At 49.1% G+C, this 25457-nt stretch overlaps 1 protein-coding gene across 1 annotated transcript in view; it reads right to left on the reverse strand.

The window, feature by feature from the left end:
• MYBBP1A (MYB binding protein 1a) overlaps positions 1-25457 on the reverse strand; it is a 647917-nt gene that overhangs the window by 378050 nt on the left and 244410 nt on the right. The window contains exons 15-16 of the mRNA XM_069226890.1: positions 11458-11609; positions 10256-10345 (exon numbers count right to left, since the gene is read on the reverse strand). Coding sequence (XP_069082991.1) covers positions 10256-10345; positions 11458-11609 — 242 coding nt within the window. The remainder of the gene's footprint in view (positions 1-10255; positions 10346-11457; positions 11610-25457) is intronic.

The raw sequence follows: 25457 nt of genomic DNA on the forward strand, positions 1-25457 counted from the left end.
CCTGCACAGAAGTTCCGTTTCTTTAGGGGCTGCGGGTGCAGGGTCTTTTCCAGCCGTCGGGAAATGGAGTTCAGACAGTTGCGGTCAGGGGGAGCCTGGGGATTCCCTCTGCAGGCGTCGCTGTGGGGGCTCAGGGGGGACAACTTTGGTTACTCACAGTCGTAGAGTCGCCGGAGGGTCCTCCCTGAGTTGGTTGTTCTCCACCAGTCGAGTCGGGGTCGCCGGGTGCAGTGTTGCAAGTCTCACGCTTCTTGCGGGGAGTTGCAGGGGTCTTTAAATCTGCTCCTTGTAACAAAGTTGCAGTTCTTTTGGAGCAGTGCCGCTGTCCTCGGGAGTTTCTAGTCTTTCTTGAAGCTGGGCAGTCCTCAGAGGATTCAGAGGTCGCTGGTCCCTTGGAAAGCAGGAGACAGGCCGGTAAGTCTGGAGCCAAAGCAGTTGGTGTCTTCTGTTCTTCCTCTGCAGGGGTTTTTCAGCTCAGCAGTCCTTCTTCTTCAGGTAAGTTGCAGGAATCTAAATTCTTAGGTTCAGGGAAGCCCTTAAATACTAAATTTAAGGGCGTGTTTTGGTCTGGGGGGTTAGTAGCCAATGGCTACTAGCCCTGAGGGTGAGTACACCCTCTCTGTGCCTCCTCCCAAGGGGAGGGGGTCACATCCCTAATCCTATTGGGGGAATCCTCCATCTGCAAGATGGAGGATTTCTAAAAGTTAGAGTCACTTCAGCTCAGGACACCTTAGGGGCTGTCCTGACTGGCCAGTGACTCCTCCTTGCTGTTTTCTTTGTTTCCTCCAGCCTTGCCGCCAAAAGTGGGGGCCGTGGCCGGAGGGGGCGGGCAACTCCACTAAGCTGGAGTGTCCTGCGGTGCTGTGACAAAGGGGTGAGCCTTTGAGGCTCACCGCCAGGTGTTACAGCTCCTGCCTGGGGGAGGTGTTAGCATCTCCACCCAGTGCAGGCTTTGTTACTGGCCTCAGAGTGACAAAGGGACTCTCCCCATGGGGCCAGCAACATGTCTCTAGTGTGGCAGGCTGCTGGAACCAGTCAGCCTACACAGATAGTCGGTTAAGTTTCAGGGGGCACCTCTAAGGTGCCCTCTGTGGTGTATTTTACAATAAAATGTACACTGGCATCAGTGTGCTTTTATTGTGCTGAGAAGTTTGATACCAAACTTCCCAGTTTTCAGTGTAGCCATTATGGTGCTATGGAGTTTGTGTAAAACAGACTCCCAGACCATATACTCTTATGGCTACCCTGCACTTACAATGTCTAAGGTATTGCTTAGACACTGTAGGGGCACAGTGCTCATGCACTGGTGCCCTCACCTATGGTATAGTGCACCCTGCCTTAGGGCTGTAAGGCCTACTAGAGGGGTGCTTATCTATACCTGCATAGGCAGTGAGAGGCTGGCATGGCAACCTGAGGGGAGTGCCATGTCGACTTACTCGTTTTGTTCTCACCAGCACACACAAGCTGGCAAGCAGTGTGTCTGTGCTGAGTGAGGGGTCTCCAGGGTGGCATAAGACATGCTGCGGCCCTTAGAGACCTTCCTTGGCATCAGGGCCCTTGGTACCAGGGGTACCACTTACAAGGGACTTATCTGGATGCCAGGGTGTGCCAATTGTGGAATCAAAAGTACAGGTTAGGGAAAGAACACTGGTGCTGGGGCCTGGTTAGCAGGCCTCAGCACGCTTTCAATTCAAAACATAGCATCAGCAAAGGCAAAAAGTCAGGGGGTATCCATGCCAAGGAGGCATTTCCTTACACAACCCCCCCCCCCCAAACGAAAGAGGATGAGACTAACCTTTCCCAAGAGAGTCTTCATTTTCTAAGTGGAAGAACCTGGAAAGGCCATCTGCATTGGCATGGGCAGTCCCAGGTCTGTGTTCCACTATAAAGTCCATTCCCTGTAGGGAGATGGACCACCTCAACAGTTTTGGATTTTCACCTTTCATTTGCATCAGCCATCTGAGAGGTCTGTGGTCAGTCTGAACTAGGAAGTGAGTACCAAAGAGGTATGGTCTCAACTTCTTCAGGGACCAAACCACAGCAAAGGCCTCCCTCTCAATGGCACTCCAACGCTGCTCCCTGGGGAGTAACCTCCTGCTAATGAAAGCAACAGGCTGGTCAAGGCCATCATCATTTGTTTGGGACAAAACTGCCCCTATCCCATGTTCAGAGGCATCTGTTTGCACAATGAATTGCTTGGAGTAATCTGGAGCTTTTAGAACTGGTGCTGTGCACATAGCTTGCTTCAGGGTGTCAAAGGCCTGTTGGCATTCTACAGTCCAGTTTACTTTCTTGGGCATTTTCTTGGAGGTGAGTTCTGTGAGGGCTGTCACAATGGATCCATATCCCTTCACAAACCTCCTATAGTACCCAGTCAAGCCAAGGAATGCCCTGACTTGAGTCTGGGTTTTTGGAGCTGCCCAGTCCAGAATAGTCTGGATCTTAGGCTGGAGTGGCTGAACTTGGCCTCCACCTACAAGGTGTCCCAAGTAAACCACAGTTCCCTGCCCTATCTGGCATTTGGATGCCTTGATGGAGAGGCCTGCAGATTGCAGAGCCTTCAAAACCTTCTTCAGGTGGACCAGGTGATCCTGCCCGGTGGAGCTGAAGACAGCAATATCATCAAGATAAGCTGCACTAAAGGATTCCAACCCAGCAAGGACTTGATTCACCAACCTTTGGAAGGTGGCAGGGGCATTCTTTAAACCAAACGGCATAACAGTGAACTGATAATGCCCATCAGGTGTGGAGAATGCTGTCTTTTCTTTTGCTCCAGGGGCCATTTTGATTTGCCAGTACCCTGCTGTTAAGTCAAAGGTACTTAAGAATTTGGCAGCCCCTAATTTGTCTATTAGCTCATCAGCTCTAGGAATGGGATGAGCATCTGTCTTGGGGACAGAGTTGAGACCTCTGTAGTCCACACAAAACCTCATCTCTCTCTTTCCTTCTTTGGTGTGAGGTTTGGGGACTAAGACCACTGGGCTAGCCCAGGGGCTGTCAGAGTACTCAATTACTCCCAATTCCAGCATCTTTTGGACTTCCACCTTGATGCTTTCCTTAACTTGGTCAGACTGTCTAAATATTTTGTTTTTGACAGGCATGCTGTCTCCTGTGTACACATCATGGGTACACAGGTGTGTCTGACCAGGGGTTAGGGAAAAGAGTTCAGCAAACTGCTGCAGGACCTTCCTACAGTCAGACTGCTGTTGGCTAGAGAGGGTGTCTGAGTAGATCACTCCATCCACTGAGCCATCTTTAGGGTCTGATGAGAGGAGATCAGGGAGAGGTTCACTCTCAGCTTCCTGGTCCTCATCTGTCACCATCAACAGATTTACATCAGCCCTGTCATGGAAGAGCTTAAGGCGGTTCACATGGATCACCCTCTTGGGGCTCCTGCTTGTGCCCAGGTCCACTAGGTAGGTGACCTGACTCTTCCTTTCTAGTACTGGGTAAGGGCCACTCCATTTGTCCTGGAGTGCCCTGGGAGCCACAGGCTCCAGAACCCAGACTTTCTACCCTGGTTGAAATTCAACCAGTGCAGCCTTTTGGTCATACCACAACTTCTGGAGTTGTTGGCTGGCCTCAAGGTTTTTACTTGCCTTTTCCATGTACTCTGCCATCCTTGAGCGAAGGCCAAGTACATAGTCCACTATGTCTTGTTTAGGCTCATGAAGAGGTATCTCCCAGCCTTCTTTAACAAGAGCAAGTGGTCCCCTTACAGGGTGGCCAAACAGAAGTTCAAAGGGTGAGAATCCTACTCCCTTCTGAGGCACCTCTCTGTAAGCGAAAAGCAGACATGGCAGGAGGACATCCCATCTCCTTTTGAGTTTTTCTGGGAGCCCCATGATCATGCCCTTTAATGTCTTGTTGAATCTCTCAACAAGGCCATTAGTTTGTGGATGATATGGTGTAGTGAATTTGTAAGTCACTCCACACTCATTCCACATGTGTTTTAGGTATGCTGACATGAAGTTGGTACCTCTGTCAGACACCACCTCCTTAGGGAAACCCACTCTGGTAAAGATACCAATGAGGGCCTTGGCTACTGCAGGGGCAGTAGTCGACCTAAGGGGAATAGCTTCAGGATACCTAGTAGCATGATCCACTACTACTAGGATGTACATATTTCCTGAGGCTGAGGGAGGTTCTAGTGGACCAACTATGTCCACACCCACTCTTTCAAAGGGGACCCCCACCACTGGAAGTGGAATAAGGGGGGCCTTTGGATGCCCACCTGTCTTACCACTGGATTGACAGGTGGGGCAGGAGAGGCAAAACTCCTTAACCTTCTGGGACATATTGGGCCAGTAGAAGTGGTTGACTAACCTCTCCCACGTCTTGGTTTGTCCCAAATGCCCAGCAAGGGGAATATCATGGGCTAAGGTCAGAATAAACTCTCTGAAACCCTGAGGCACTACCACTCTCCTAGTGGCACCAGGTTTGGGATCTCTTGCCTCAGTGTACAGGAGTCCATCTTCCCAATAGACCCTATGTGTTCCATTTTTCTTGCCTTTGGACTCTTCAGCAGCTTGCTGCCTAAGGCCTTCAAGAGAGGGACAGGTTTCTTGTCCCTTACACAACTCTTCCCTTGAGGGTCCCCCTGGGCCTAAGAGCTCAACCTGATAAGGTTCCAGCTCCATAGGCTCAGTTCCCTCAGAGGGCAGAACTTCTTCCTGAGAAGAGAGGTTCTCTTTTTCTTGCTGTGTTCCAGCTGGTTTCCCAGCTGACTTTCCTTTCCTCTTGGTAGGCTGGGCCTTTCTTCCAGACTCCAGCTCTACTTTTTCACCCTGAGCCTTGCACTGTGCCCTTGTCTTGACACACACCAGTTCAGGGATACCCAGCATGGCTGCATGGGTTTTCATTTCTACCTCAGCCCATGCTGAGGACTCCAGGTCATTTCCAAGCAAACAGTCTACTGGGATATTTGAGGAGACCACCACCTGTTTCAGGCCATTGACCCCTCCCCACTCTAAAGTTACCATAGCCATGGGATGTACTTTAGTCTGATTGTCAGCGTTGGTGACTGGATAAGTTTGTCCAGCCAGGTATTGGCCAGGGGAAACCAGTTTCTCTGTCACCATAGTGACACTGGCACCTGTATCCCTCAGGCCCTCTACACTTGTCCCATTAATTAAGAGCTGCTGCCTGTATTTTTGCATGTTCGGGGGCCAGGCAGCCAGTGTGGCTAAATCCACCCCACCCTCAGAGACTAATGTAGCTTCAGTGTGACACCTGATTTGCTTTGGGCACACTGTTGATCCCACTTGGAGACTGGCCATTCCAGTTTTAGCTGGATGGGAGTTAGAAGTGGTATCTTTCTTGGGACAGGCCTTGTCTCCAGTTTGGTGTCCAGACTGACTACAGCTACGACACCAGGCCTTTTTGGGATCAAAGTTTTTACCCTTGTACCCAGAATTGTTTTGTGAAGAGGCTCTGGGCCCACCCTCCTGTGCAGGTTTTTGGGGGCCTGTAGAAGACTCTTTACTATTTTTGTTTTTGGCTGTCTCACCACCTTTCCCCTGGGGAGGTTTTGTGACCCCTTTCTTTTGGTCACCCCCTGTGGAAGTTTTGGACACCCTAGTCTTGACCCAATGGTCCGCCTTCTTTCCCAATTCTTGGGGAGAAATTGGTCCTAGGTCTACCAGATGCTGATGCAGTTTATCATTGAAACAATTACTTAATAGGTGTTCTTTCACAAATAAATTGTACAGCCCATCATAATTACTTACACCACTGCCTTGAATCCAACCATCTAGTGTTTTTACTGAGTAGTCTACAAAGTCAACCCAGGTCTGGCTCGAGGATTTTTGAGCCCCCCTGAATCTAATCCTATACTCCTCAGTGGAGAATCCAAAGCCCTCAATCAGGGTACCCTTCATGAGGTCATAAGATTCTGCATCTTTTCCAGAGAGTGTGAGGAGTCTATCCCTACACTTTCCTGTGAACATTTCGCAAAGGAGAGCACCCCAGTGAGATTTGTTCACTTTTCTGGTTACACAAGCCCTCTCAAAAGCTGTGAACCATTTGGTGATGTCATCACCATCTTCATATTTAGTTACAATCCCTTTAGGGATTTTCAACATGTCAGGAGAATCTCTGACCCTATTTATGTTGCTGCCACCATTGATGGGTCCTAGGCCCATCTCTTTTCTTTCCCTTTCTATGGCTAGGATCTGTCCTTCCAAAGCCAATCTTTTGACCATCCTGGCTAACTGGATGTCCTCTTCACTGGAGTTATCCTCAGTGATTTCAGAGAAGTTGGTCCCTCCTGTGAGGGAACTAGCATCTCTGACTAGTATTTGTGGAGTCAGGGCTTGAGAGGCCCTGTCCTCCCTAGATAGGACTGGTAGGGGGGAATCTTCCTCCAAGTCACTATCCTCATTCTCTGTGTTGCCATCCACAGAGGGGTTGGCTCTTTCATACTCTGCCAACAGCTCCTGGAGCTGTATTTTGGTAGGTTTGGGGCCCATTGTTATTTTCTTTATTTTACAGAGTGACCTTAGCTCTCTCATCTGTAGATGGCGGTAAGGTGTGGTGTCGAGTTCCACCACATTCACATCTGTATTAGACATTATGCTTCTAAAAGTTGGAATACTTTTTAAGAAACTAAAACTAGTTCTAGAATCTAATTCAAACTTTTAACAAACTTTTAAACTCTAAAAGAAATGCTAACAGGGACTAACACAAGGCCCTAGCAGGACTTTAAAGAATTTAGAAAAATTTCAAATTGCAAAAATCAATTTCTAATGACAATTTTTGGAGTTTGTCGTGTGATCAGGTATTGGCTGAGTAGTCCAGCAAATGCAAAGTCTTGTACCCCACCACTGATCCACCAATGTAGGAAGTTGGCTCCGTATGCACTATTTCAAAGTAAGGAATAGTATGCACAGAGTCCAAGGGTTCCCCTTAGAGGTAAGATAGTGGCAAAAAGAGATAATACTAATGCTCTATTTTGTGGTAGTGTGGTCGAGCAGTAGGCTTATCAAAGGAGTAGTGTTAAGCATTTGTTGTACATACACACAGGCAATAAATGAAGAACACACACTCAGAGACAAATCCAGCCAATAGGTTTTGTTATAGAAAAATATCTTTTCTTAGTTTATTTTAAGAACCACAGGTTCAAATTCTACATGTAATATCTCATTTGAAAGGTATTGCAGGTAAGTACTTTAGGAACTTTGAATCATTTCATTAGCATGTATACATTTCACATAAAACACAATAAGCTGTTTTAAAAGTGGACACTTAGTGCAATTTTCACAGTTCCTGGGGGAGGTAAAGTAATGTTAGTTTTAACAGGTAAGTAAGTCACTTACAGGTTTCAGTTTTTGGTCCAAGGTACCCCACCGTTGGGGGTTCAGAGCAACCCCAAAGTTACCACACCAGCAGCTCAGGGCCGGTCAAGTGCAGAGGTCAAAGAGGTGCCCAAAACACATAGGCTATAATGGAGAGAAGGGGGTGCCCCGGTTCCAGTCTGCCAGCAGGTAAGTACCCGCGTCTTCGGAGGGCAGACCAGGGGGGTTTTGTAGGGCACCGGGGGGGACACAAGTCCACACAGAAAGTACACCCTCAGCAGCGCGGGGGCGGCCGGGTGCAGTGTGCAAACAAGCGTCGGGTTTCCCTTAGTTTTCAATGGGAGACCAAGGGGTCTCTTCAGCGATGCAGGCAAGGGGGGGGGGTCCTCAGGGTAGCCACCACCTGGGCAAGGGAGAGGGCCTCCTGGGGGTCACTCCTGCACAGAAGTTCCGTTTCTTTAGGGGCTGGGGGCTGCGGGTGCAGGGTCTTTTCCAGCCGTCGGAGACAGTCGCGGTCAGGGGGAGCCTGGGGATTCCCTCTGCAGGCGTCGCTGTGGGGGCTCAGGGGGGACAACTTTGGTTACTCACAGTCGTAGAGTCGCCGGAGGGTCCTCCCTGAGTTGGTTGTTCTCCACCAGTCGAGTCGGGGTCGCCGGGTGCAGTGTTGCAAGTCTCATTCTTCTTTCGGGGAGATGCAGGGGTCTTTAAATCTGCTCCTTGTAACAAAGTTGCAGTTCTTTTGGAGCAGTGCCGCTGTCCTCAGGAGTTTCTAGTCTTTCTTGAAGCTGGGCAGTCCTCAGAGGATTCAGAGGTCGCTGGTCCCTTGGAAAGCGTCGCTGGAGCAGGTTTCTTTGGAAGGCAGGAGACAGGCCGGTAAGTCTGGAGCCAAAGCAGTTGGTGTCTTCTGTTCTTCCTCTGCAGGGGTTTTTCAGCTCAGCAGTCCTTCTTCAGGTAAGTTGCAGGAATCTAAATTCTTAGGTTCAGGGAAGTCCTTAAATACTAAATTTAAGGGCGTGTTTTGGTTTGGGGGGTTAGTAGCCAATGGCTACTAGCCCTGAGGGTGAGTACACCCTCTCTGTGCCTCCTCCCAAGGGGAGGGGGTCACATCCCTAATCCTATTGGGGGAATCCTCCATCTGCAAGATGGAGGATTTCTAAAAGTTAGAGTCACTTCAGCTCAGGACACCTTAGGGGCTGTCCTGACTGGCCAGTGACTCCTCCTTGCTGTTTTCTTTGTTTCCTCCAGCCTTGCCGCCAAAAGTAGGGGCCATGGCCGGAGGGGGCGGGCAACTCCACTAAGCTGGAGTGTCCTGTGGTGCTGTGACAAAGGGGTGAGCCTTTGAGGCTTACCGCCAGGTTTTACAGCTCCTGCCTGGGGGAGGTGTTAGCATCTCCACCCAGTGCAGGCTTTGTTACTGGCCTCAGAGTGACAAAGGGACTCTCCCCATGGGGCCAGCAACATGTCTCTAGTGTGGCAGGCTGCTGGAACCAGTCAGCTTACACAGATAGTCGGTTAAGTTTCAGGGGGCACCTCTATGGTGCCCTCTGTGGTGTATTTTACAATAAAATGTACACTGGCATCAGTGTGCATTTATTGTGCTGAGAAGTTTGATACCAAACTTCCCAGTTTTCAGTGTAGCCATTATGGTGCTGTGGAGTTCGTGTAAAACAGACTCCCAGACCATATACTCTTATGGCTACCCTGCACTTACAATGTCTAAGGTATTGCTTAGACACTGTAGGGGCACAGTGCTCATGCACTGGTGCCCTCACCTATGGTATAGTGCACCCTGCCTTAGGGCTGTAAGGCCTACTAGAGGGGTGACTTATCTATACCTGCATAGGCAGTGAGAGGCTGGCATGGCACCCTGAGGGGAGTGCCATGTCGACTTACTCGTTTTGTTCTCACCAGCACACACAAGCTGGCAAGCAGTGTGTCTGTGCTGAGTGAGGGGTCTCCAGGGTGGCATAAGACATGCTGCAGCCCTTGGAGACCTTCCTTGGCATCAGGGCCCTTGGTACCAGGGGTACTACTTACAAGGGACTTATCTGGATGCCAGGGTGTGCCAATTGTGGAATCAAAAGTACAGGTTAGGGAAAGAACACTGGTGCTGGGGCCTGGTTAGCAGGCCTCAGCACGCTTTCAATTCAAAACATAGCATCAGCAAAGGCAAAAAGTCAGGGGGTAACCATGCCAAGGAGGCATTTCCTTACACCAAGTATGCAGATAGAGGGGGAGTTGCAAATTCAATGCTCCAGGAAGACATAGTAGCCATCCGAAACCAGATAAAGGCACCACCCAACCGCTCAACAATGCATCTAGCAGAGGGCATTTGCATCACTGAACATAGACAATAAAATGTATAACTCCAGTTCAACCGCAATTCATTGCCCATGCATGCCCTTGGAGCAGCCAGGATTTCAGTGGGGTCTCAGTGCTCCTTCTGATACTGAATAGTCTTTTCACTCTTGAAAGGCTGACGAGCTAAGCAGTCTGACTCCTCGTGGTTTCACAGGAGGCAGAGATTGCAGACCAGATGTTGGCCCATTGACAGGTATGTCGGATTACACTTAAGGCACAGAAAAAACAATGGTTGGAACTGAAAAGGATTGCAAAATTGGTGATAAATGTCCAAATACAGAGGCAAAAAAAAAAAAACATCCGAGGTGGAGTCCTTGTCCTGGTGCATTGAAAGTTTCAGAGAGGAGTCACAAGCTATCTAAAGGCCGAAGACTTCAGTGAAGAAAAAAAATGTGCATATGATAATGCAATCCAACACAAAATGGCAGAGTAAGCAGAGGCTCTAATATACAGCAGCACATGCTACAAACAAGAAACACTTTACTTAGGGTAATGAAAGCAGCCACCTTTAACTAAGACCAACATGAATATCGCATTGTCTCTCCATCTCCCATTATTTCTAATTATATGGCATTTTCTATGCAATATTAGGATTTTACCATTTCCACAGATGCTTTTTCCTTCTTATTGCTTTCTTCCATTATCTCTACATTGCTTTCTTTATTTGGATCTTCTTCTGGATCCAGGACCTGGGCACAGTGGGCAAAAAAAGAGCTGCTTTAGTAAGTGCACATACCAATATCAAAGGTTCAGCACTCACTTTTAATGACATACCTTATAAACAGCAAATATAACAAATATTTCCCTAGTGCAATGAAATGTATATTTTTGCAATGGCCATTTAGAGCTTCAACCTCTCAAATCAATACAGATCAATTCATTGGTAAATTGCGCATCTAAGAGATTATAAACGTTGTGCTTAAATACAAATGTTACAATATATTGCATATGCAAGTCAAAACCATTCACTTCCATACAAGCAGTACTTATCTGGTGAGAACCTTTCATTGACAGACACTTCACCCTGGTGTGAAATATCAGTTGCCAAAGTACTATTTGTGCTTGGTAAAATGAGAGAATGCAGTGGCATCACCAATTTCTTGGAGATTCTTGCTGCCTTTGAGGCTCTACCAATCTACTTCCTTGGATTTCTATTGCAAGCATGACCACCAAACAGTACCTCACTACTGCATGTCCTCGTGGTGGAATAGGAGCCACACCATAGCTCAAGCACTGTAAAATGAAATTATGAGGATTGAAGCCAGGATGTAGGGTCAAGGCAATGCCAGGGTTTTAGGTCTCACAGTTACTTAAATACTTAAGGATCAGAAGCTGTGAAAAGCCTTGGAAAACAGGACTGCTGCGGTACTGGAAGGGGAAAACAGTAGTCAGTTACAAGTGGTCCTACATGTATTTCATTTGCTTGAACGATCAGTTAGTAGATAGGGGAACAGTCACTAACATAAAGCTCAGTGGAATGCAGACACTACAGTTACACTGCTGAGAAAAGAATGTTGCTGCAAGAGTCCCAAAGAACCTATCATTATCTGTCCTTAGCCCAGAGGCCCTCCTCTCACACAAGGCAAAACAGAGCTAAAATTCACACTTTTTGCTATACACTTTAAGCGGTCTGCATGGTTTGGACAATCAATAAAACATTTTAACCCTGTTGTACTGTTTTCTTCTTCTTTATTAAAATAAGGCTACATCTGTATAAACAAGGTACCAAAACGTCACTCTAATTAGGAGTTTAGTACTGTGTATTAGGCTTCCAGTTTCTGGACGAGGCAAAAGCACTTACATCCAAGATCAACTGTAAGGCTCTTTTTGTCATATGTGGACAGATGCGGCCAAAAACACTTTTGGAAACTTGTCTCATCAAGCGACTAGGTTGGGAGAAAAGAGATAGGAGAATTTCCACCACCACTTCAACCCAGACTGGCTCATCCTCACCTGCAAAAGAAAAAAAAAGGTTTTTCAGACACTGAGCTCTGGCTTTATGGAAAGCAAAGTTTCATAACAAAACACCTTAAAACAAATTAACAAAGAATAGAAACTAAAGGTAATACTGTGGTTACTAAGAAACAGACAATTAGGATACTCATAATCAAGATGCAGTAAGTTAACATACAGTAAAAAGTCTGATTTCTAAGTAATACAGGATACTTAGTTATGGTGGACTGAACAGTCGAGCAAAGGAGAAAGTCTGAGTGGACTACATAATGGAGCAGCTTTCAGGCTGCACTGGTTGAGGAAGTAAATCTTTAATCCTGGGTGCTAGTTAGTGTTGTCTCAAGTTTGGAAGCAAGAGAGTGCACTGCTCCACCAACAAATGTAAAGCCTTTACTTTGGGTTCTGGGGCAGTCAGTGTATACAGGGAAGTATCCAAGTTCTTTACCACTGGTGACGTAGGGCTATCAAATACTACTGCATTCCAATTGTGCACCTAACTCACCAGGGGTAGACAGGTCCAGCAGTCATGTGTTGGCCTAGAAGGTGAGAGGGTATTGCAATATTCCATAGTAAACAATATGATAAACTAGATCTCTACCCAGTGCTATATCTTCTAAGAAAAGTGAGACATTCTTTAAAGTAAGTCAAATCAACAAACTAAGATGGGGACTGTAGGAAGTTGGCTCTGTATGCACCATTTCAAAGTAAGGAATAGTATGCACAGAGTCCAAGGGTTCCCCTTAGAGGTAAGATAGTGGCAGAAAGAGAGAATACTAATGCTCTATTTTGTGGTAGTGTGGTCGAGCAGTAGGCTTATCAAAGGAGTAGTGTTAAGCATTTGTTACACACAGGCAATAAATGAGGAACACACACTCAGAGACAATTCCAGGCCAATAGGTTTTTGTATAGAAAAATATATTTTCTTAGTTTATTTTAAGAACCACAGGTTCAAATTCTACATGTAATACTTTGCATGAAAGGTATTGCAGGTAAGTACTTTAGGAACTTTGAATAATCACAATAGCATATATACTTTTCAAATAAAACACATATAGCTATTTTAAAACTAGACACTTAGTGCAATTTTCACAGTTCCTAGGGGAGGTAAGTAATTGTTAGTTCTTGCAGGTAAGTAAACCACCTACGGGGTTCAAGTTTGGGTCCAAGGTAGCCCACCATTGGGGGTTCAGAGCAACCCCAAAGTTACCACACCAGCAGCTCAGGGCCGGTCAGGTGCAGAGTTCAAAATGGTGCCCAAAACGCATAGGCTTCAATGGAGAAGGGGGTGCCCCAGTTCCAGTCTGCTAGCAGGTAAGTACCCGCGTCTTCGGAGGGCAGACCAGGGGGAGTTTTGTAGGGCACCGGGGGGAACACAAGTTAGCACAGGAAGTACACCCTCAGCAGCACGGGGGCGGCCGGGTGCAGTGTGCTAACACACGTCGGGTTTGTAATAGGAATCAATGGGAGACCAAAGGGTCTCTTCAGCGATGCAGGCAGGCAAGGGGGGGGCTCCTCGGGGTAGCCACCACCTGGGCAAGGGAGAGGGCCTCCTGGGGGTCACTCCTGCACTGGAGTTCCGATCCTTCAGGTCCTGGGGGCTGCGGGTGCAGGGTCTTTTCCAGGCGTCGGGATCTGAGAGACAGGCAGTCGCGGTCAAGGGGAGCCTCGGGATTCCCTCTGCAGGCGTCGCTGTGGGGGCTCAGGGGGGACAACTTTGGTTACTCACAGTCTCGGAGTCGCCGGAGGGTCCTCCCTGAGGTGTTGTTTCTCCACCAGTCGAGTCGGGGGCGCCGGGTGCAGTGTTGCAAGTCTCACGCTTCTGGTGGGAAACGCTGTTACCTTTAAGTTGCTCCTTTGGAACAAAGTTGCAGTCTTGGGTGAACAGGGCCGCTGTTCTCGGGAGTTTCTTGGTCCTTTTAGAGTAGGGCAGTCCTCTGAGGATTCAGAGGTCGCTGGTCCCTGGGGAAAGTGTCGCTGGAGCAGTGTCTTTAGAAGTGGGGAGACAGGCCGGTAGAGCTGGGGCCAAAGCAGTTGGTGTCTCAGTCTTCTCTGCAGGGTTTTTCAGCTTAGCAGTCCTCTTCTTCTTAGGTTGCAGGAATCTGAGTTCCTAGGTTCTGGGGAGCCCTTAAATAGCAAATTTAAGGCTGTGTTTAGGTCTGGGGGGTTAGTAGCCAATGGCTACTAGCCCTGAGGGTGGGTACACCCTCTTTGTGCCTCCTCCCAAGGGGAGGGGGTCACATTCCTATCCCTATTGGGGGAATCCTCCATCTGCAAGATGGAGGATTTCTAAAAGTTAGAGTCACCTCAGCTCAGGACACCTTAGGGGCTGTCCTGACTGGCCAGTGACTCCTCCTTGTTATTCTCATTATTTCCTCCGGCCTTGCCGCCAAAAGTGGGGCCGTGGCCGGAGGGGGCGGGCAACTCCACTAGCTGGAGTGCCCTGTGGTGCTGGAACAAAGGGGGTGAACCTTTGAGGCTCACCGCCATGTTTTACCGCTCCTGCCTGGGGGAGGTGATAGCATCTCCACCCAGTGCAGGCTTTGTTACTAGCCACAGAGTGACAAAGGCACTCTCCCCATGTGGCCAGCAACGTGTCTCGAGTGTGGCAGGCTGCTGAAAGCAGTCAGCCTACACGGGTAGTTGGTTAAGGTTTCAGGGGGCACCTCTAAGGTGCCCTCCGGGGTGTATTTTACAATAAAATGTACACTGGCATCAGTGTGCATTTATTGTGCTGAGAAGTTTGATACCAAACTTCCCAGTGTTCAGTGTAGCCATTATGGTGCTGTGGAGTTCGTGTTTGACAGACTCCCAGACCATATACTCTTATGGCTACTGTAAGGAAATGCCTCCTTGGCATGGTTACCCCCTGACTTTTTGCCTTTGCTGATGCTATGTTTTGAATTGAAAGTGTGCTGAGGCCTGCTAACCAGTCCCCAGCACCAGTGTTCTTTCCCTAACCTGTACTTTTGATTCCACAATTGGCACACCCTGGCATCCAGATAAGTCCCTTGTAACTGGTACCTCTGGTACCAAGGGCCCTGATGCCAGGGAAGGTCTCTAAGGGCTGCAGCATGTATTATGCCACCCTAGAGACCCCTCACTCAGCACAGACACACTGCTTACCAGCTTGTGTGTGCTAGTGAGAACAAAATGAGTAAGTCGACATGGCACTCCCCTCAGGGTGCCATGCCAGCCTTTCACTGCCTATGCAGTATAGGTAAGACACCCCTCTAGCAGGCCTTACAGCCCTAAGGCAGGGTGCACTATACAATAGGTGACGGTACCAGTGCATGAGCACTGTGCCCCTACAGTGTCTAAGCAAAACCTTAGACATTGTAAGTGCAGGGTAGCCATAAGAGTATATGGTCTGGGAGTCTGTCAAACACGAACTCCACAGCACCATAATGGCTACACTGAAAACTGGGAAGTTTGGTATCAAACTTCTCAGCACAATAAATGCACACTGATGCCAGTGTACATTTTATTGTAAAATACACCACAGAGGGCACCTTAGAGGTGCCCCCTGAAACTTAACCGACTATCTGTGTAGGCTGACTGGTTCCAGCAGCCTGCCACACTAGAGACATGTTGCTGGCCCCATGGGGAGAGTGCCTTTGTCACTCTGAGGCCAGTAACAAAGCCTGCACTGGGTGGAGATGCTAACACCTCCCCCAGGCAGGAGCTGTAACACCTGGCGGTGAGCCTCAAAGGCTCACCCCTTTGTCACAGCACCGCAGGACACTCCAGCTAGTGGAGTTGCCCGCCCCCTCCGGCCCCGGCCCCCACTTTTGGCGGCAAGGCCGGAGAAAATAATGAGAATAACAAGGAGGAGTCACTGGCCAGTCAGGACAGCCCCTAAGGTGTCCTGAGCTGAAGTGACTCTAACTTTTAGAAATCCTCCATCTTGCAGATGGAGGATTCCCCCAATAGGATTAGGGATGTGACCCCCTCCCCTTGGGAGGAGGCACAAAGAGGGTGTACCCACCCTCAGGACTAGTAGCCATTGGCTACTAACCCCCCAGACCTAAACACGCCCTTAAATTTAGTATTTAAGGGCTCTCCCTGAACCTAGAAACTAGATTCCTGCAACAACAAGAAGAAGGACTGCCTAGCTGAAAACCCCTGCAGAGGAAGACCAGAAGACAACAACTGCCTTGGCTCCAGAAACTCACCGGCCTGTCTCCTGCCTTCCAAAGAACTCTGCTCCAGCGACGCCTTCCAAAGGGACCAGCGACCTCGACATCCTCTGAGGACTGCCCTGCTTCGACGACGACAAGAAACTCCTGAGGACAGCGGACCTGCTCCAAAAAGACTGCAACTTTATCCAAAGGAGCAGCTTTAAAGAACCCTGCAATCTCCCCGCAAGAAGCGTGAGACTTGCAACACTGCACCCGGCGACCCCGACTCGGCTGGTGGAGAACCAACACCTCAGGGAGGACCCCCGGACTACTCTACGACTGTGAGTACCAAAACCTGTCCCCCCTGAGCCCCCACAGCGCCGCCTGCAGAGGGAATCCCGAGGCTTCCCCTGACCGCGACTCTCTGAAACCTAAGTCCCGACGCCTGGAAAAGACCCTGCACCCGCAGCCCCCAGGACCTGAAGGACCGGACTTTCACTGCAGAAGTGACCCCCAGGAGTCCCTCTCCCTTGCCCAAGTGGAGGTTTCCCCGAGGAAGCCCCCCCTTGCCTGCCTGCAGCGCTGAAGAGATCCCTTGATCTCTCATTGACTTCCATTGCGAACCCGACGCTTGTTCTAACACTGCACCCGGCCGCCCCCGCGCCGCTGACGGTGAAATTTCTGTGTGGGCTTGTGTCCCCCCCGGTGCCCTACAAAACCCCCCTGGTCTGCCCCCCGAAGACGCAGGTACTTACCTGCTGGCAGACTGGAACCGGGGCACCCCCTTCTCTCCATTGAAGCCTATGCGTTTTGGGCACCACTTTGAACTCTGCACCTGACCGGCCCTGAGCTGCTGGTGTGGTACCTTTGGGGTTGCTCTGAACCCCCAACGGTGGGCTACCTTGGACCAAGAACTGAACCCTGTAAGTGTCTTACTTACCTGGTAAAACTAACAAAAACTTACCTCCCCCAGGAACTGTGAAAATTGCACTAAGTGTCCACTTTTAAAATAGCTATTTGTGAATGTAAAGAAATGGCTCCCTGTTGCAGTTACCCCCCACTTTTTGCCTGATACTGATGCTGACTTGACTGAGAAGTGTGCTGGGACCCTGCTAACCAGGCCCCAGCACCAGTGTTCTTTCACCTAAAATGTACCATTGTTTCCACAATTGGCACAACCCTGGCACCTAGGTAAGTCCCTTGTAACTGGTACCTCTGGTACCAAGGGCCCTGATGCCAGGGAAGGTCTCTAAGGGCTGCAGCATGTCTTATGCCACCCTAGGGACCCCTCACTCAGCACAGACACACTGCTTGCCAGCTTGTGTGTGCTGATGGGAGAAAGTGACTAAGTCGACATGGCACTCCCCTCAGGGTGCCATGCCAACCTCCCACTGCCTGTGGCATAGGTAAGTCACCCCTCTAGTAGGCCTTACAGCCCTAAGGCAGGGTGCACTATACCACAGGTGAGGGCATATGTGCATGAGCACTATGCCCCTACAGTGTCTAAGCAAAACCTTAGACATTGTAAGTACAGGGTAGCCATAAGAGTATATGGGCTGGGAGTCTGTCAAAAACGAACTCCACAGCTCCATAATGGCTACACTGAATACTGGGAAGTTTAGTATCAAACTTCTCAGAATAATAAACCCACACTGATGCCAGTGTTGGATTTATTAAAAAATGCACACAGAGGGCATCTTAGAGATACCCCCTGTATTTTACCCAATTGTTCAGTGCAGGACTGACTGGTCTGTGCCAGCCTGCTGCTGAGAGACGAGTGTCTGACCTCATGCGGTGAGAGCCTTTGTGCTCTCTGAGGACAGAAACAAAGCCTGCTCTGGGTGGAGGTGCTTCACACCTCCCCCCTGCAGGAACTGTAACACCTAGCAGTGAGCTTCAAAGGCTCAAGCTTCGTGTTACAATGCCCCAGGGCACTCCAGCTAGTGGAGATGCCCGCCTCCTGGACCCAGCCCCCACTTTTGGCGGCAAGTCCAGGAGAGATAATGAGAAAAACAAGGAGGAGTCACTGGCCAGTCAGGACAGCCCCTAAGGTGTCCTGAGCTGAGGTGACTCTGACTTTTAGAAATCCTCCATCTTGTAGAAGGAGGATTCCCCCAATAGGGATAGGAATGTGACCCCCTCCCCTTGGGAGGAGGCACAAAGAGGGTGTACCCACCCTCAGGGCTAGTAGCCATTGGCTACTAACCCCCCAGACCTAAACACGCCCTTAAATTTAGTATTTAAGGGCTCCCCTGAACCTAAGAATTTAGATTCCTGCAAACTACAAGAAGAAGGACTGCGTAGCTGAAAACCCCTGCAGAGGAAGACCAGAAGACGACAACTGCCTTGGCTCCAGAAACTCACCGGCCTGTCTCCTGCCTTCCAAAGAACTCTGCTCCAGCGACGCCTTCCAAGGGACCAGCGACCTCTGAATCCTCTGAGGACTGCCCTGCTTCGAAAAAGACAAGAAACTCCCGAGGACAGCGGACCTGTTCCAAAAAGACTGCAACTTTGTTTCAAGGAGCAGCTTTAAAGACCCTGCAATCTCCCCGCAAGAAGCGTGAGACTTGCAACACTGCACCCGGCGACCCCGACTCGGCTGGTGGAGAACCAACACCTCAGGGAGGACCCCCGGACTACTCTACGACTGAGTACCAAAACCTGTCCCCCCTGAGCCCCCACAGCGCCGCCTGCAGAGGGAATCCCGAGGCTTCCCCTGACCGCGACTCTCTGAAACCTAAGTCCCGACGCCTGGAAAAGACCCTGCACCCGCAGCCCCCAGGACCTGAAGGACCGGACTTTCACTGGAGAAGTGACCCCCAGGAGTCCCTCTCCCTTGCCCAAGTGGAGGTTTCCCCGAGGAAGCCCCCCCTTGCCTGCCTGCAGCGCTGAAGAGATCCGTTGATCTCTCATAGACTAACATTGAAAACCCGACGCTTGTTTCTACACTGCACCCGGCCGCCCCCGCGCTGCTGAGGGTGAAATTTCTGTGTGGGCTTGTGTCCCCCCCGGTGCCCTACAAAACCCCCCTGGTCTGCCCTCCGAAGACGCGGGTACTTACCTGCAAGCAGACCGGAACCGGGGCACCCCCTTCTCTCCATTCTAGCCTATGCGTTTTGGGCACCACTTTGAACTCTGCACCTGACCGGCCCTGAGCTGCTGGTGTGGTGACTTTGGGGTTGCTCTGAACCCCCAACGGTGGGCTACCTTGGACCAAGAACTGAACCCTGTAAGTGTCTTACTTACCTGGAAGTTGGCTCTGTATGTGCTATTTCAAAGTAAGGAATAGCATGCACAGAGTCCAAGGGTTCCCCTTAGAGGTAAAATAGTGGTAAAAATAGATAATACTAATGCTCTATTTTGTGGTAGTGTGGTCGAGCAGTAGGCTTATCCAAGGAGTAGTGTTAAGCATTTGTTGTACATACACATAGACAATAAATGAGGTACACACACTCAGAGACAAATCCAGCCAATAGGTTTTTGTATAGAAAAATATCTTTTCTTAGTTTATTTTAAGAACCACAGGTTCAAATTTAACATGTAATATCTTGTTTGAAAGGTATTGCAGGTAAGTACTTTAGGAACTTCAAATCATAAAAATTGCATGTATACTTTTCAAGTTATTGACAAATAGCTGTTTTAAAAGTGGACACTTAGTGCAATTTTCACAGTTCCTGGGGGAGGTAAGTTTTTGTTAGTTTTACCAGGTAAGTAGGACACTTACAGGGTTCAGTTCTTGGTCCAAGGTAGCCCACCGTTGGGGGTTCAGAGCAACCCCAAAGTCACCACACCAGCAGCTCAGGGCCGGTCAGGTGCAGAGTTCAAAGTGGTGCCCAAAACACATAGGCTAGAATGGAGAGAAGGGGGTGCCCCGGTTCCGGTCTGCTTGCAGGTAAGTACCCGCGTCTTCGGAGGGCAGACCAGGGGGGTTTTGTAGGGCACCGGGGGGGACACAAGTCCACACCGAGATTTCACCCTCAGCAGCGCGGGGGCGGCCGGGTGCAGTGTAGAAACAAGCGTCGGGTTTTCAATGTTAGTCTATGAGAGATCTCGGGATCTCTTCAGCGCTGCAGGCAGGCAAGGGGGGGATTCCTCGGGGAAACCTCCACTTGGGCAAGGGAGAGGGACTCCTGGGGGTCACTTCTCCAGTGAAAGTCCGGTCCTTCAGGTCCTGGGGGCTGCGGGTGCAGGGTCTCTCCCAGGCGTCGGGACTTTGGGTTCAAAGAGTCGCGGTCAGGGGAAGCCTCGGGATTCCCTCTGCAGGCGGCGCTGTGGGGGCTCAGGGGGGACAGGTTTTGGTACTCACAGTATCAGAGTAGTCCTGGGGTCCCTCCTGAGGCGTCGGATCTCCACCAGCCGAGTCGGGGTCGCCGGGTGCAGTGTTGCAAGTCTCACGCTTCTTGCGGGGAGCTTGCAGGGTTCTTTACAGCTGCTGGAAACAAAGTTGCAGCTTTTCTTGGAGCAGGTCCGCTGTCCTCGGGAGTTTCTTGTCTTTTCGAAGCAGGGGCAGTCCTCAGAGGATGTCGAGGTCGCTGGTCCCTTTGGAAGGCGTCGCTGGAGCAGGATCTTTGGAAGGCAGGAGACAGGCCGGTGAGTTTCTGGAGCCAAGGCAGTTGTCGTCTTCTGGTCTTCCGCTGCAGGGGTTTTCAGCTAGGCAGTCCTTCTTCGTGTAGTTGCAGGAATCTCATTTTCTAGGGTTCAGGGGAGCCCTTAAATACTAAATTTAAGGGCGTGTTTAGGTCTGGGGGGTTAGTAGCCAATGGCTACTAGCCCTGAGGGTGGGTACACCCTCTTTATGCCTCCTCCCAAGGGGAGGGGGTCACAATCCTAACCCTATTGGGGGAATCCTCCATCTGCAAGATGGAGGATTTCTAAAAGTTAGAGTCACCTCAGCTCAGGACACCTTAGGGGCTGTCCTGACTGGCCAGTGACTCCTCCTTGTTTTTCTCATTATTTTCTCCGGCCTTGCCGCCAAAAGTGGGGCCTGGCCGGAGGGGGCGGGCAACTCCACTAGCTGGAGTGTCCTGCTGGGTTGGCACAAAGGAGGTGAGCCTTTGAGGCTCACCGCCAGGTGTGACAATTCCTGCCTGGGAGAGGTGTTAGCATCTCCACCCAGTGCAGGCTTTGTTACTGGCCTCAGAGTGACAAAGGCACTCTCCCCATGGGGCCAGCAACATGTCTCGGTTTGTGGCAGGCTGCTAAAACTAGTCAGCCTACACAGATAGTCGGTTAAGTTTCAGGGGGCACCTCTAAGGTGCCCTCTGTGGTGTATTTTACAATAAAATGTACACTGGCATCAGTGTGCATTTATTGTGCTGAGAAGTTTGATACCAAACTTCCCAGTTTTCAGTGTAGCCATTATGGTGCTGTGGAGTTCGTGTTTGACAGACTCCCAGACCATATACTCTTATGGCTACCCTGCACTTACAATGTCTAAGGTTTTATTTAGACACTGTAGGGGTACCATGCTCATGCACTGGTACCCTCACCTATGGTATAGTGCACCCTGCCTTAGGGCTGTAAGGCCTGCTAGAGGGGTGTCTTACCTATACTGCATAGGCAGTGAGAGGCTGGCATGGCACCCTGAGGGGAGTGCCATGTCGACTTACTCATTTTGTTCTCACTAGCACACACAGGCTTGTGAGCAGGGTGTCTGTGCTGAGTGAGGGGTCTCTAGGGTGGCATAAGACATGCTGCAGCCCTTAGAGACCTTCCTTGGCATCAGGGCCCTTGGTACTAGAAGTACCAGTTACGAGGGACTTATCTGGATGCCAGGGTGTGCCAATTGTGGATACAATGGTACATTTTAGGTGAAGGAACACTGGTGCTGGGGCCTGGTTAGCAGGGTCCCAGCACTCTTCTCAGTCAAGTCAGCATCAGTATCAGGCAAAAAGTGGGGGGTAACTGCAACAGGGAGCCATTTCTTTAAACAAGCCCCCCCCAGCCCACAGGCCAGGAGACTCAGCCAAAGCTGGGAGAGTCTTCCTAGTCTGTCAGGCGAGGAAGAGTAGGAGAAATAGGCTGGTTAGTTGCAGGGCCTACTCTGCCTTACATCCTTCTGTTCAGGTCATTCCCTTTGGGGAACTGACCCACTTCCACAGTGATAGGACCTAGTCTGAATTGCCTCTTGTCTGCCTCTTCAATGTCTCCACCCATTCTTTTTATTTTGGGTTTAGAGGTATCCACCTCTGCTAATCTTATCTTAGCCAGGGTCATCCCTAGCTTACCCAAAGAGGTTACCCAGAGCTGGAGTAACCCCACCATGACCAACAGGGTCAGGGGGCCTAACTTGCTATTTGGCATGGGGTCTGACCACCATGCCAAGGATAGTGCAGCCATAAAGGCTAACACCCAGCAGAGGCCACTGACAGCTGTCAGTGCCCAGAACCACACCTTTAGCTCTTCACCTACAAGGGAAGGGGCTAAGTTACAGGCTTCTTTGGGTTCAGGGTGCCTGTCTGCTGTATTAGAGTGGGGGGTTACCACATTTTGTAGTAAACACCCTTCTTCCACTCTTTCTTCTGTTAGCTGAGGAGCCACCCACTCAGGTTTAACAGTTGCCTGACTAGCCAGGACTTCTTGTGGGTCAGGTTGGACTTTATCAGAGCCATTTTTGGAGTTCTCCCCTACTGGAGCAGAATCTCCTTGGCTTGCTGGAACCTTGGCTAAAGGTTGTCCACCTTTCCTACTCTGTTTCCTTTTCTTTTTCCTCTGGGGCCTACTTGCATTTACTGCAGAGGCAGGCACTCCAGAATCCTTGGGAGAGGACTGGCCCTGGACCAGTTCTTCTCTTAGGCTCTGACTAACCTCTGGGTAGTCATTTCCAAGGAGACAATCAAGGGGGAGGTCTGTACTGACTACCACCCTTCTCCAGCTAAAAGTTCCACCCACTTCTATGGGCACAAGAGCCACAGGCCTATTAGTGACCCTGTCTGGGCTAACTCTTACTCTGGCCATCTCACCTGGGATGTACTGGTTTGAGAGCACCAGCCTGTCATGCACAATAGTGTGACTGGCACAAGTGTCTCTCAGGGCAGTGGCTGGGATTCCATTCACCTGTAGGTGGTGGAAGTGTCTACTTCCCTCTGGAATCTCCAACTCACCTGTTGGGCCCATTTTCCAGTTGAAAGCTATGAAGACCTCCTCATCTGAGGAGTCATCTCCAATGGCTACACTGGTTACCCCTGAAATTTTGTTCTGGGGTTTGTTTTTGGGACAAGAAGTGTCCTTGGTGTGGTGCCCAGACTGTTTACAGTTGTGGCACCATGCCTTAGTGGCATCCCAGTTCTTACCCTGGTACCCACCTTTGTTTTGGGTTGTGTCTTGGGGCCCACCCACCTGTTCTGGTTTTTGGGGGCCTACAGAGGACTCTTTTTCTTTGTTTCTAGTGTCACCCACTTTCTCCTGGGGAGTTTTTGTAACCCCTTTCTTTTGGTCACCCCCAGTGGAAGTTTTGGTTACCCTAGTCTTGACCCAGTGGTCTGCCTTCTTTCCCAATTCTTGGGGAGAAATTGGACCTAGGTCTACCAGATACTGATGCAACTTTTCATTGAAGCAGTTACTTAAAATGTGTTCTTTCATAAACAAATTATAAAGCCCAACATAGTCACACACTTCATTTCCAGTTAACCAACCATCTAGTGTTTTTACTGAGTAGTCTACAAAATCAACCCAGGTCTGGCTCGAGGATTTTTGAGCCCCCCTGAATCTAATTCTATACTCCTCAGTGGAGAATCCAAAGCCCTCAATCAGGGTACCCTTCAGGAGGTCATAAGATTCTGCATCTTTTCCAGAGAGTGTGAGGAGTCTATCCCTACACTTTCCAGTGAACATTTCCCAAAGGAGAGCACCCCAGTGAGATCTGTTTACTTTTCTGGTTACACAAGCCCTCTCAAAAGCTGTGAACCATTTGGTGATGTCATCACCATCTTCATATTTTGTTACAATCCCTTTGGGGATTTTTAGGATGTCAGGAGAATCTCTGACCCTATTTAAGTTGCTGCCACCATCGATGGGACCTAGGCCCATCTCTTTTCTTTCCCTTTCTATGGCTAGGAGCTGTTTTTCCAAAGCCAATCTTATCACCATCCTGGCTAACAGGGGGTCATCTTCACTGGAGTTATCCTCAGTGATTTCAGAGGTGTTGGTCTCTCCTGTGAGGGAACCAGCATCTCTGACTATTATTTTTGGAGTCAGGGTTTGAGGGACCCTGTTCTCCCTAGATAGGACTGGTAGGGGGGAATTTTCCTCCCAGTCACTATCCTCTTCCTCTGAGTTGCCACCCTCAGAGGGGTTGGCCTTTTCAAACTCTGCCAAAAGCTCCTGGAGCTGTATTTTGGTAGGTTTGGGGCCCATTGTTATTTTCTTTATTTTACAGAGTGACCTTAGCTCCCTCATCTTAAGATGGAGGTAAGGTGTGGTGTCGAGTTCCACCACAGTCACATCTGTGCTAGACATTTTGCTTCTAAAAGTTGGAATACTTTTTAAGAATCTACAACTGGTTCTAGAATCTAATTCAAACTTTTACAAACTTTTAAACTCTAAAAGAAATGCTAAACAGGATCTAACACAAGGCCCTAGCAGGTCTTTTAAGAATTTAGAAAACTTTTCAAATTGCAAAAATCAATTTCTAATGACAATTTTGGAATTTGTCGTGTGATCAGGTATTGGCTGAGTAGTCCAGCAAATGCAAAGTCTTGTACCCCACCGCTGATCCACCAATGTAGGAAGTTGGCTCTGTATGTGCTATTTCAAAGTAAGGAATAGCATGCACAGAGTCCAAGGGTTCCCCTTAGAGGTAAAATAGTGGTAAAAAGAGATAATACTAATGCTCTATTTTGTGGTAGTGTGGTCGAGCAGTAGGCTTATCCAAGGAGTAGTGTTAAGCATTTGTTGCACATACCCATAGACAATAAATGAGGTACACACACTCAGAGACAAATCCAGCCAATAGGTTTTTGTTATAGAAAAATATCTTTTCTTAGTTTATTTTTAAGAACCACAGGTTCAAATTTAACATGTAATATCTTGTTCGAAAGGTATTGCAGGTAAGTACTTTAGGAACTTCAAATCATAAAAATTGCATGTATACTTTTCAAGTTATTGACAAATAGCTGTTTTAAAAGTGGACACTTAGTGCAATTTTCACAGTTCCTGGGGGAGGTAAGTTTTTGTTAGTTTTACCAGGTAAGTAGGACACTTACAGGGTTCAGTTCTTGGTCCAAGGTAGCCCACCGTTGGGGGTTCAGAGCAACCCCAAAGTCACCACACCAGCAGCTCAGGGCCGGTCAGGTGCAGAGTTCAAAGTGGTGCCCAAAACACATAGGCTAGAATGGAGAGAAGGGGGTGCCCCGGTTCCGGTCTGCTTGCAGGTAAGTACCCGCGTGTAGGAAGTTGGCTCTGTATGTGCTATTTCAAAGTAAGGAATAGCATGCACAGAGTCCAAGGGTTCCCCTTAGAGGTAAAATAGTGGTAAAAATAGATAATACTAATGCTCTATTTTGTGGTAGTGTGGTCGAGCAGTAGGCTTATCCAAGGAGTAGTGTTAAGCATTTGTTGTACATACACATAGACAATAAATGAGGTACACACACTCAGAGACAAATCCAGCCAATAGGTTTTTATATAGAAAAATATCTTTTCTTAGTTTATTTTAAGAACCACAGGTTCAAATTCTACATGTAATATCTCATTCGAAAGGTATTGCAGGTAAGTACTTTAGGAACTTCAA

Source organism: Pleurodeles waltl, chromosome 3_2, assembly GCF_031143425.1.
Source record: "Pleurodeles waltl isolate 20211129_DDA chromosome 3_2, aPleWal1.hap1.20221129, whole genome shotgun sequence".
Lineage (NCBI taxonomy): Eukaryota > Metazoa > Chordata > Amphibia > Caudata > Salamandridae > Pleurodeles > Pleurodeles waltl.